The following is a 13,480-nucleotide window of genomic DNA, read 5'->3' as shown; positions in this document are numbered from 1 at the left end:
CCTTGAAAGTTAAATTTTGTAGGCAAGTTTGTGAAGACTAGTAAGGTTAATAAGTAGGAAATATTTAAAATCACCCTTCCTTAAGCTTTTAGATTATTAATTTTTTTTTTCAAATTATTTTAATTGTTTTATAAACTATACACTAGACCAATCACTTAGGCCTCATTTGACAAGTGTTTGTTTTAGTTTAAAAATTAGAGAGTTACTAAAAAAAATCAAAAAATCAATAATCTATACCAAAAAGTCAAAGATTTTATTTTTTCTCTACTTTTTGCACATCTTTTCGTTAAAAATCAAATAGTTATTTAAAACATATTAATTTTTTTATCTCATATTTTAGTCAAAAAGTCAAAAAATTACTAAAATAACATGTTCCCAAACTAGGCCTTAGCCACATATTCTCAAAAATAAATAAATAAATTAAAATAATAATAATAATAATAATAATAATAATAATTCACAAAATGAAATCACAATGGATATGAACAAGTGACTAACTAACTATACCTCCACTGTTTGGTTCCGGCTCTTAAGTTGAATTTTTTAGGAGTTTTTTTCTTTGTTTTTTTTTTGAGATTAAATTATTAAACTTATTGTTTTATTTTTATTTATTTTTAATATTATGCTTGGATTTTAGATTTGTGGAAGGAAATTAAAAATTGAAAATCTTTTCCATTCATAAATCTCTTTACAAATTCAAAAGTTAAACACATCAAAATTTGCTAAAAAACTAAATCAAATCTATAAAAAAAAATCACTAAAAGAACAGTCTCAAGAGTCGGTACCAAACAAAAAAAACTTTTTAAATAATAATATTATTATTTAAAAAAGATTCTAAAATGTGGTTCTCGTTGCAAGAGGTAATGATTTTACAACTACTTTCATTTGGAAGTCAATTAATAGAAGAAAATCGGCATAATCAATAGAAGTCAATAACTAACCTAAATAAGTGTAATTTTTTATTTTTTAAATTAAAAAGTTGAGGAAAAAAATATGATAGTTTAGGTTAATTTTTTGACTTTTTATAAAAAAATATGTATTAAAAATTATGTAAATTAGTGTGTAGGAGAAGATTAGAGAGTGAGTTGTACAGCTGTCATGTCTGCAAAGGCGGAATAGATGTTAAGAAGTAATTGTCTACTTTTTGGACATTGCACTGGATGGTGTTGTTCGGCTCGTGGGGGCCATCATGGATCATGTTTTGATAATTTGAACCGTTCAATGTGTAGAACTCGTCGAGTACTATATGCCTGTAAAAAATTACGTTGATCGGATATCGATAGCTATTTAATCAGATTTGTTTTTTTCCAATCGTTAATTATAACACCTTTATTTTTTAATACAAAACTGATTTGATCATGCAGTTATCGATATTCGATCAAAGTGATTTTTAATAGACATATAATACTCGACAAGTTCTACACATTAAACGGTTCAAATTATCAAAACGGGACCCGTGATGGGCCTCCACGGGCTGAACAACAGTGTGTTAAAATCGCACCTCAACTGTGCAATTTTTGTTACACAACGCTGCACAGATCTGAGGCTGTCAGATTGATGTATTGTAATTTTGTGTGTAAAATTAATTTTTTAATATTTTTTTTGATGAATAGTGATAACTGTTTAACTTTTTGAGTAACCTTTTGATTTTTTATCTTTTTTTGTGACATGTCAAACTTGACCTAACTAACTATACCTCCACTATTTGGTTCCGACTCTTAAGTTGAATTTTTTAGGAGTTTTTTTCTTTGTTTATTTTTTGAGATTAGATTGTTAAACTTATTGTTTTATTTTTATTTATTTTTAATGTTATGCTTGGATTTCAGATTTGTGAAAGAAAATTAAAAATTGAGAATCTTTTCCATTCATAAATCTCTTTACAAATTCAAAAGTTAAACACATCAAAATTTGCTAAAAAACTAAATCAAATCTATAAAAAAAAATTCACTAAAAGAACAGGCTCACGAGTTGGTACCAAACAAAAAAAACTTTTTAAATAATAATATTATTATTTAAAAAAGATTCTAAAATGTGGTTCTCGTTGCAAGAGGTAACGATTTTACAACTACTTTCATTTGGAAGTCAATTAATAGAAAAAAATCTGCATAATCAATAGAAGTCAATAACTAACCTAACAAAGAGTCGCGCTCATAGGCAATAAATAGAACTTAAAAAATATTTGATTCTAATTTTTTGAATTTAAATTTTTGAAAATTAATTTTTTTTATTCTTTGTAATTTTTTGTTTTAGTAATTTTTTTAATATTTTAAATATATATTTTTACTTTTTAGACTTACCTAATTTAGATGTATATAAAAGATAAAATATTTATTAAAAAAATTTAAAAATTAATATATGCATAAGAATACAAAAATATATTGAATTTTCATATTTTTTTAATATTTTTGGTATTTAGTGAACTTTTAAAAAAAAAAAATTAAAAATATTATATTTTTTAGTTGTATCCCTATGCTTGGTTATCATTTTTCAAAAACACTTTTCAAAAAATTCTACATTCTTATTTTCCATATTTTTTTGTTTTTACTGAATTTTTTTAATATTTTGAGCAATTTTTTTTAATTTTTAGACATACCTAACATAAATATACCTAAAAAGTAAAAAAAAATTGAAAAAAACCTTTTAAAAATTCACTAAATACCAAAAATACAAAAAAAAAAAACGAGAATTCAGTACATTTTTTATATTTTTATGTATTTATTAATTTTAAAAAATATTTTTTCACAAATTTTTACTTTTTAGATACATCTAAGTGAGGTGCATCTAAAAAAGTAAAAAAAATATTTAAAATTTTAAAAATATTCACTAAAAACAAAAAAATACGAAAACTAAAAAACTCAGTTTTCAAAAAATTTAATTCAAAAAATTCAAACCAAACACTTATATTAGGGAAAATTAGTCTAACATCCCTCTCTAATTTTGGGTAGTAGAAGAGAGGTCTATAATTTTTATTTTCATTTTTTTTATTATTATTTTTATGTTAGATAAGATCCCTCGCATCTTTTACTTTTATTTTATTAAAAAAAATTCAAACTTTACCCTCACTCTTCCTTCTTCTCTCTCTACATATTTGGGTCTCTCTTCTCTCTCTACATATTTAGATCTCTCTTTACTCTCTCATCTATCTCTCCGATCTCTCTCTTCTTAAACCCTAAAACCCAAATCCACCATTTCCTCACTCTCTCACACCGCCACCTTCTCCTCCTTCCACTCCGACAATCGCTTCATAATCGCCGCTAGCTCCCACTCTGGCATCATCTTTCTATTTATCTTCTCTATTCTCTTTCTCTCTCTACAGATTTGCATCTCTCTAGCACCTTACAATCTTCTCTTCCCAAACCCTAGAACCCAAATCCACCATCTCATCATTCTTTAACACCACCACTTCCGCCTCCTTTTATTTTGACGACCGTTTCATCACCACCACCTTTGTCCATGTCTTTGACGCCAAGTTTCAAAACCTCCCTGCCACCTTGGCAGCCACGTCCACCTCGTTAACCTTATCCACTACCGTGAGGATGGGTCCTTAATCTATTTGGTGAAGAATAAAGAGTGGGTGATCATAGACAATAATAAACTTACAGATTTTAAAGAATTTGAAGGACCTGTTGAAATTTCTCTGAACCTATACTAGAAAATTTAGAGGACCTGTTGAAATTTCTTTGGATCTATACCATAGAAACTTCACTAGACCTATATCAAATAATTTTCTCTGGATCTATACTAGAGAATTTGAAGGACCTGCTGAAATTTCTCTAGATCTATATCATAGAATTTTCACTAGACCTATATCAAGTAATTTTCTCTGGATTTATACTAGAGAATTTGGAGGGCCTGCAGAAATTTCTTTAGACCTATACCAGAAATTTCTCTGGACATATACTAGAGAATTTGGAAGACTTGTTGAAATTTCTTTGGACTTATACTAGAGAAAAATTCATTAGACCTATGGTAGAAATTTCTCCAGACTTATAACAGAGAATTTAGAGGACTTGCTGAAATTTCTTTGGACTTATACCAAAGAAATTTTGTGAAGAGAAATTTTTTTGAAATTTCACTAGACTTATACCAGAGAAATTTTACTTAAACCTATATTTGGAATTTCTCTATATTATTGATCTTCTTTGGCCATTACACACTTGCAGTATGAAATTTCATTAGACCTATATCTGAAATTTCTGTCATGTTGATTTTCTTTGAATTTTCTCTGCAAATGTAGTCAGAGAAATTTACTTACATGTTGCCGTGTTTTTTTTTTTTTTTCCTAACACGTTTGATTTTTCTCTGAAAGTTCTTTGCAAATGTAGTAAGAGAAATTGACTTGCATGTTGACTTTCTCTAAAACATTTGATTTTCTTTGAAATTTCTATGTAAATGTATTCAGAGAAATTTACTTTCATGTTGATTTCTAATTCAGTAAAATTTTGACATTTTTTTTCTCTTAATTTCATATTCATTATAAATTTTATTTGATAGATCTCAATAAGGGCATTCCAAAAATATAATTTTTGTTGAAAATAAATATCTAAATCAAAAGTTATTGAATTTTTAAGTTTTGAAAAGTGTTTGGTCCAATAATTTTAGAGGGAAGAGCCGAATGTTTTTAAGGGACTTGAGGTAATATGAAAATTTAGGATGCCCTTTATATAGCGATCCGGGTTTTCCCTCCATTTTGTATTGTATTCCAGACTTGGTTCCGTAGACGTGGGTTGTTGTATTTAGCTTGTTTCCGTCCTTCAATACTTTGTATTTGAGTTATAGGATGTTTTGGGCAGGTTCGTTTCAGGTTGGTTGTGATTGGAAGTATATGGTTGTTGTTCAGTTTTTAGCCTCTTTGCTCGAGCCAGGACTTTGTCGCTCGAGTGAGCCTTGTGTTGTTGCTTCTTCGCTCGAGCAAGAGTTTGTACGCTCAAGCGGGATTTTCGTGTCTTCAGGTTTTGTTCAGACGCAGCCTTGGCTCGAGTGAGCTGTTCTTCGCTCGAGCGTGCTTCTGGGTTGCAGACCTGAAGCTTCGTGTTGTTCGCTCGAGCGAGGCTTTGTGCGCTCGAGCGAGGTTTCTTTGTGTCTGGTCGCTCGAGCGGCCACTCCTTCGCTCAAGCGAGGAACGTATATATCAGTTCGCAACAGCAGCTTCTTCTTTACTTTTTGATTTCCCCTTTTGTCTCAAACCCTAGATCCGAGCTCCCTCTCTCTTTACACACCTTCTCTCTAGGGATTCATCTAGTTTTAGTATGTTCCTACCCTAAGTCCTTTGTAAGAAAGATAGAGGGTGGCTTGGGCTTCGTTTTAATCTGAACATTTGTGGATTTGGAGCACTTACGAGTTTGGCTCTTCTTCCCATTGGGTTCTCCATTTGAGGTAGGGATTCTCCTTATTCTTTTTCAATACTCCGTCTATAGATAGACATGTGGTAGTTTTGTATTGCATGAAAATCATATCATGTTGAATTTCTTTGAAAACCATGTGAGGGAACCTAGGGTTGGTTGTTTGAGAATGATTAATTTATCATTGATAGTTCTTTGGGTTAATTGGAGTGTAAATTAGCATGTTGTTGTGGACAGAAGAAAAAGTCCTAAATTATATTTTGTTTTGGTAAATTATAGAGGGAGGTTGATTGAACAATAATTGTAAATTACTATTGTTAATATGAGTTGGGTGGAGGTATTAATGCCTATAGGATTAATTATGGCTTTGGGGTTGTTTTGAAATGAATGTATTGAACCGAGTTGGATTATGACTTTTATTATCTATGGAATTGATTTTGTAAAATAAAAAGAATGGAATTGATTTTGTGAATGGGAAAAGTGTTTTTGGGAATAAGTGGTGTAACTTGTTGATTTGGAAAGTTTATGAAAATTGACCTTGAAAATAGAAAATGAAATGTTAACTCTATGTGAGTCTCGGAGAATGAATATAAGAATTTAATTATTGTATCGTGAGTGTTGAATACCCACATTTGGGGTTTTACCTTTACCTATCGTACTAACGTTGTTGTTGGGTTTATGATCTCATGATAGTTGAGTCTTCTAATAGGTGTATTGTATACATGCATCTAGAGGTTTTGTCTTTGGTCATTGGTCATTGGTGGAGGATGACATTGTTGTATTGAATTGTTGTGTTTGCATTACACCGGTGTTGATTGAACCTTGTACGTAATGAAGTGCTATGATACATTATATATGTATAATTGTTAGGGAGGAGATATGTGATGTACTCCAGTGTGTGGGAGGAGATAGGTGATGTACTCCACACACCTATGTGTTCATATACTTTAACACATTGCTTATGTATCTTGAGTAGTTTATGTGTACGTATTACACTTATTGGTTGTGCTTTGTTATATTGAGATGGTTGGTGTTATATACCGCGCTTAGAATAGGGGGTACTAGCGTCTTCCAGCTAGCGCCTGGAGAACTTGGACTAGGTACCATTACCTTCCAGCTTGTGTCTGGAGAATGTGGCTAGTCATTTGATTGTAAGGTGTATCCTTAACTTACGGTGCTTATGGCAGGTAGAGTAGAGCTTTATTATTATTGTCTCAGTATACCTGAGTATATCATGGATTGCGATGGTTACAGTTTTGGAAGGCCGAGTTGCCTCATTTGTTGATTTTATACATGTTGATGATTTGTTATCACCTTTTCATCAAAGGCATGCATGTATAGATATGAATGTGTTGGGAATAAACCAAAATGCCATTATGAGATTTTGGGATAGTGTGGAGGAAAATTGGGTATTTGAAAGTATGTTTTGAAGAAGGGAAAACCTGTTGTAAGTATGGAACATGAGAGGAAAATAATGGGCTTAGTGGAATTATTTTCTAAGTTGTTATTGCTTATGAAAGTTTGGGAACAAAAGGTAATGAAAAGAAAGATGAATGGCTTATAGCGTTGAATGAAATGGCTACTTTCGAGAAAAGTATATACTTATGTATATTTTGTATGAACTGCCACATTACTATTCTAGTATGAGATTGAGCATTCATGATCATAGCTATCTGTAAGTTGTTATTGTTGAGGATCATGTTGAGATCCCTACTGGACTATATGTTCATCCTACGTTGTTGAATTTTTTTCAGGTAATAAGCAAGACGTGCTACAAGATTTTGGATCTTCTTATTTGTTGGCCACGGGGCCTCTTTTATGTTGGCGGAATGCCATTGTTGTAAAAGGGTTACACCTTTCTTCTTGATTCTTTTAAATAAATGGTGTAAGCCTTCGGGCATTTTATTCAATATGCTCATGTTATATTTAATTTGCATTCGGATGAGAGAATGATTATTTATTTCTACTCATTGGACTAAAGAGTTTATTTCCGCATGTTATCTCTGAAATTGAGTTAAGTAATGAATTTGGTAACACTTCCGAGTAATAAAAAGTGGGGCTTGACACTTTATCTCCTAAAATTATAATATTAGGGACCTTAAAAAAAAAAATCCCTTTGTATTAAGTGTATCTAAAAAGTTGGGAAAAAAAAATTGCGTAAAATAGTAAAATAATTTATTAAAAACAAAAAACTCAATTTTTAAAAAATTAAATTCAGAAAATTACAACCAAACAATATCACTTTGCTTGGTTAGAGTTTTCCAAAAACCTTTTTTAGAAAATTCTACTTTTTTTGTTTTTCGTGTTTTTTTTTTGTTTTTACTGAATTTTTTAAAAAACATTTTAAGCAATTTTTTTAATTTTTGGACGTACCTAATAACATATAAATATACTTAAAAAGTTAAAAAATTGTGAAAAAAACATTTTAAAAATTCACTAAATACCAAAAAATACAAAAAAAAAAATAACAAGAATTCAGTACATTTTTTATATTTTTATGTATTTATTAATTTTTTAAAATATTTTTTTACAATTTTTTTACTTTTTAGATACATCTAAGTAAGATGCATCTAAGAAAGTGAAAAAATATATTTAAAATTTTTAAAATATTCATTAAAAACAAAAAAATACGAAAACCAAAATACTCAGTTTTTTAAAAAATTTAATTCAAAAAATTCAAACCAAACACTTGAAAAAGAAGAAATTGATTACAACTGACTTGAAAACCAAAAAAACTCAGTTTTTTTGCATTTGGCAATAATTGATTACCTCTCATACAGAAATGTACAACTGACTTGAAAAAGAAAAAATTAAAAATGACATGCATTGTATTTTGGTATATTAATTTTGCAATTAAGAAATAGATAATATTTAGTGATGATTTTCTTAGTTGAAGTGCTCCAATATACTTAACACTTTCCATGTTCACACTGACTAAAAAATAGATGTATTCAACAAACAAAATTAACCAAGCATTGAGATACAACAAAATTTTACAAACTTATTTTACAGTACTAGAACTTTGAAATTTGTAACAGGATTTACTACAATAACATAATAAATACCATATCAATTGATCTTTTTTTTTACATGAAATTTATTTAGTCACATAGTATTATTCTTAAATATCTTATATGGAATTTTTATTGATAAATTCCATTTAAAAGTGCTCTAACTTAAGAGTTTATGAAAGAATTTTTTAACCTACTTAGTCTCATGTATTTATATTTTTATTTCATAAAATCATTTTTCTTGATTTATACTATTTTCTTAGACTCCTATGCCTTTATATTTAATATTGTCATTTAATGTTGAGGGAGAAGAGAGAAGGGAAAGGACCAAGGTATATAAAATTTCATACACAAATTAAATAACATTAATGTTATTATTTTTATTATTATATAATGTGAATATATTTTTAATTGACAACACATTAAAAATAATGTGAACATTCTCTCTCATCTGATGTGAATATATTTTTAATTGACAACATATTAAAAATAATGTGAACTTTTTAATTGACAACATATTAAAAATAATGTGAACTTTCCCTCTCATCTAATTTGAATATATTTTTAATTGACAACATATTAAAAATAATGTGAACATTCTCTCTCATCTGATGTGAACGTTCACAACACATTTTTGAAAATTCTATCTCATCTAATGTAGTGATGTGAACGTTTACAATATGTGAACCTTCTTGTTTTGAATTGACAACACATTAAAAATAAAATTCATTATATTTTTAATTGACAACACATTTTTATTCACAACATGTAGTGATGTGATCGTTCACAATATGTGAACATTCTCTCTCATCTAATATAGTGATGTGAATGTTCACGTTCGTATGTTGTAGTATGAATATTCACATCAAGTAATTGACAATACAAAGACAAAAATTCATTGACAAAAATTCATTTCAAATTAATGTGGATATAATGATGTGAATATTCATTTCAATTATATGATGTGAATATTCACATCATGTAATTGACAACACAATGACAAAAATTTATTTCAAATTAATATGAATATAATGACAGACAGTCAACATCTTGATGTATGTGAACTACCAAAATATAATAACAATCAACATTAAATATCAATATTAATAGAGGGCAAGAGAGATTGAGGGTGTTTTAGTTTTCTTACCTCAAATAGGATCTAATAAAATAGTAAAAAAAAATATGAATTGAATGGAGTAAAATTCTTAGAAAAAAAATTTATCATAAAAACTTCCATCATATATCCAATTATAAAAAATATATATTATAGAACAAACATATGTTTCTCTCTCTTACCTAGCTGTCCACTCATTTTTTTTCTCAAATTTCCTCTACCTTTCCTAACCCTTTTAGATATACAAATACATTTCAATAATGGTTTTATATATAATTTTATAGAATCCTCTTCTTTTGATTCTCACCAAAACAAAAAAACTATGCTTAATTTCTTGTTGTATGATCAGTGAGAAACTTATATAGATTGATAGATAGATAGATTGTTCTTCTGACTTTGTGGGTTAGAACTTGGTTCTTTCTTCATCTTTGGGTTTCCTCTCAACTTGACAAGAAAGTACTTTGAAAAAAAAAAAACATTGTTTTCAACTCCTTTTGACATTATCTTGTGTTGAAAGAATTTTCATTGCTTGAATCAAGACATGTTGAAAAAGAATTCCAAGCCCACCGGAATGTCGTCGCCGGTGATGCCAACCAAAGGCAGCGGAAGCGGCAGTTCCGAGGCGGCAGCCTGTTGGGAAGTTAGGCCAGGGGGAATGCTGGTACAAAAAAGGAATTCAGATCAAAACAATGCATCATTTCAAATTCCCAAAATTAAAGTCAGGGTCAAATTTGGATCATCTTATCATGAGCTCAATATCAGTCCTCAAGCTAGCTTTGGTAAATTCAAAATTTATTTATTTTCATTACTCAAACACATTCATAAATATGTATGTGAACCTCTCTAAATGTTATTTATCATTTTATTGATGAAGTGGGTAATGGGAATTCAGGGGATTTGAAGAAAATGCTGGCAAAACCAACTGGGTTGCATCCTCAAGATCAGAAATTGATATATAGAGACAGAGAGAGAGATTCAAAAGTGTTTCTTGAGGTGGCAGGAGTCAATGATGGATCAAAAATTGAATTAATTGAGGGTGCAATGAGTCGGGAGAGACGGGTTCTTGAATCGCGCAGAAACGATAAGATGGACAAGGCTGCAAAATCCATAGCTGAAATTGGATTAGTTGTTGACAATCTTGCCAAACAGGTAATGGCTAGTATTTTTTAGATCAAATGTACTTTTTTTTGTGTGTTTTTGATCTGATGTAAATGTGTTGGGATTGTGTAGGTTGCAAATTTGGAAGCAGAAATTTATGGTGGAAAGAAAGTAGCAGAAACAGTTCTGTTGAATTTGATTGAATTGTTGATGACACAACTGCTTAAATTGGATGAAATTGTGGCTGATGGAGGTGCAAAACAGCAGAGGAGAGATCAGGTATGTTTGATTTATTTATTTATTTATTTATTGGGTTTACATATTATAATAATTCTCATTTTCTTGGAAGCAAACATAGGTTTTAAATTTTTTGAATGATTATGTTGAAGGTGAGGAGAGTACAAAAATACATCGAAATTCTTGATGTGTTGAAGATTAAGAATGGTGGAAATGACGATAAAGCTCCATTATCGCAGCAGAAACAAAAGCATTACGGGAGGACAAAATGGGAAAGATTTGAATCTGACATGGCGGCACCACCGCCGCCGCCATTCACATCCTCCTCCTCCGTGGATCAGTTTCAATTTCCCTTTGGTAACCTTTCTTTTCGAACTCCTCAATTTGAGTATAGTCAAAAACACGCGTAACGCAACGTATTTTTGTAACGGGATTCAAATCTTGTTAGTTCTTGTTCTTTGTCCATTCTTCTACGCTAAATTTTTTTTTTTTGGGGGTGATTGTGAGATTATAAGATCAATGCCACTTGTTTGTTGTATTGGATAGATTTGGTTAAGGTTTGTTCATGTATACCCGGTGGATATAATACAACATTATGATCTCGGAAATGAGAAATTTTACTAACGTTATGTTGGTTGAGAGATTTGGAGAGCTATTTAGAAAGAGAAAGGAAAAAAGTGTGTGAAACTAGATGAAATGTAAGTATATTTTATTCACGTTTCATTTATCTTTTTTATTTTTCTTTCCAAATCCATTCTCAAATCCCCCAATCAAAAGCCGTATAAAAATATTTGTTAGTTGTTGCTGTGTCTCTCTCTTTCTCTGCCCATTTTGTATTTAATTGTACTAATGATATGTAAAAAATAGTTAATCAACAACGCAAAGATTTCTTGTTTCTTGCGAGGTTGCAAAAAAGGTTGTAAAACAGATAAGTGGGAATATTTTAAAAGCTAATTGCAACCAAAGCGAGAAATAGACATGTTTGACTTTGGAGGGCATGATTGAATAATTAGCGGGATTAGTTTAATCATTTGAAGCAAAACATGTTTTTCAACTTAATTATTGTCCACTAAACAATAGTTTGTCTACAAAATGGAACATTTAAAGTTCACGAAAACCTAATGCCGGTATTCCCTCCAATCAATTAGAGGGTACTGTTGGACTTGTGAGGGCTCGTCATGGGGTTCATTTTGATAATTCTAATTGTTCAATGTGTAAAATTCATTGAGTATTATATACTTGTAAAAAATCATATTAATCGAATATCGATAATTATGTAAACAAATCAGTTTTGCATAGAACAAAATGGACAATGAAAAAATAAACAGTTGACAGAAAATTGATCCGATGAGATAGCTATCGATATTCGATCAATGTAATTTTTTACAGACATATAGTACTCGACGAATTCTACATATTGATCGGTTTGGATTATCGAAACGGGGCTCGTGGTGAGCCCCAACGGGCCCAACAATACCATTCAATTTGATCTAGGGCTGGAGGGAAGCCATTGCCGTATGAAAAATCAACTAACTTAAACTCAACATAGTTCTTTCTATTTTTTTCTATATATAAATTTCACATATTTTTTTGAAGGAAATTACTTTCCTCAAGTCCGTGATCAGACTGGAGGGTACTGTTGGGCCCGTAGGGACCCACCACCGGCCCCGTTTCAATAATCTGAACCGTTTAATGTGTAGAACTCGTTGAGTACTATATGTTTACAAAAATTACGTTGATCAGATATCGATAGCTATGTGATCAAGTCAGATTTTTGTAAGTCATTTATCTTTCACCATCCATTTTTTTCATATAAAATGGATTGATCACATAACTATCGATATCCGATCAACGTGATTTTTATAGACATATAGTATTCGACGAATTTTACACATTGAAAGTTCAAATTATTAAATGGGACTCGTGGTGGGCCACCACGAACCCCACAGTACCATCCAGCCCGTGATTAGACTGGAGGGAAGTCATTCTCTTTTTTGAATGGAAGTGAATGCTGAAGATTAAGACAACAATATGCCTATTGATAATAGTGATACCCTGAATTTTGATATGTCCAAGAAAAAAAAAAAAAAAAAATCGAACCAATATGATTAACATTCAAAACTTGTGATTTAATGGGTATAAGATAGTGCTTCATGGCGTCGAATATGATATCAAAATATAGTACAAAATATTTGTGGTTTTTAGTATTAAAGAAGCATAATAAGAAATGTGATACCACTCTTTGTAGAATAAATAGGAGGACAGCAATTGTTATTTCATAGTGTATTTTGGCGTTCCAAAAAAAAGGTTTTCTTTTACATTGATTATGACATGCTTTAAGTAAAAAAAAAAAAAAAAAAAAAATCTTTTTGTTCTACTAATTTTAATTGCATCATACAAATGTAAATGTCTAACTTCCTTACATATAATTTGCTATTAATTATTGGATCTTGCTTTAGTTGTGGATTCAAAAAAATTGATTTCAGAATTTCAATGCAAAAAAGCCTGAATTCTAGTCTTTGATAAACATGTCAGTGATGGTGCACTCATGTTGTGGCTATAGGCAAACAACTTAAAATTGTGTTTCAGTAAATTTGTGAAAGGCAAATTCTTAATCTAACCTTAACCTAAAAGAAACAAGAAGGGCAGCTCTTTTGGCATCGTTTTCGTCTTAATTT

At 30.2% G+C, this 13,480-nt stretch overlaps 1 protein-coding gene across 2 annotated transcripts; it reads left to right on the top strand.

Moving 5' to 3' along the window:
• Window positions 1-9,616: 9,616 nt before the first annotated feature.
• On the top strand, window positions 9,617-11,426 carry LOC114259175 (BAG family molecular chaperone regulator 1). 2 transcript variants are annotated; one of them, XM_028199174.2, is made up of 4 exons: window positions 9,617-10,246; window positions 10,360-10,616; window positions 10,698-10,844; window positions 10,955-11,426. In XM_028199174.2, exons 1-4 carry the CDS (start codon window positions 10,009-10,011, stop codon window positions 11,210-11,212), a joined length of 900 nt encoding a protein of 299 aa, XP_028054975.2. In that variant the 5' UTR covers window positions 9,617-10,008; the 3' UTR covers window positions 11,213-11,426. The 2 variants fall into 2 exon arrangements, with proteins under 2 accessions (XP_028054975.2, XP_028054974.2); XM_028199173.2 differs by having other exon boundaries at window positions 9,645-10,246; window positions 10,342-10,616.
• Window positions 11,427-13,480: the final 2,054 nt, after the last annotated feature.

This window comes from Camellia sinensis, chromosome 13, assembly GCF_055761805.1.
Source record: "Camellia sinensis isolate YWXY chromosome 13, ASM5576180v1, whole genome shotgun sequence".
In the NCBI taxonomy this organism is placed as follows: domain Eukaryota; kingdom Viridiplantae; phylum Streptophyta; class Magnoliopsida; order Ericales; family Theaceae; genus Camellia; species Camellia sinensis.
The sequence above is the reverse complement of the archived record's forward strand: the minus strand, read 5'-3'. Positions and strand labels throughout refer to the sequence as shown.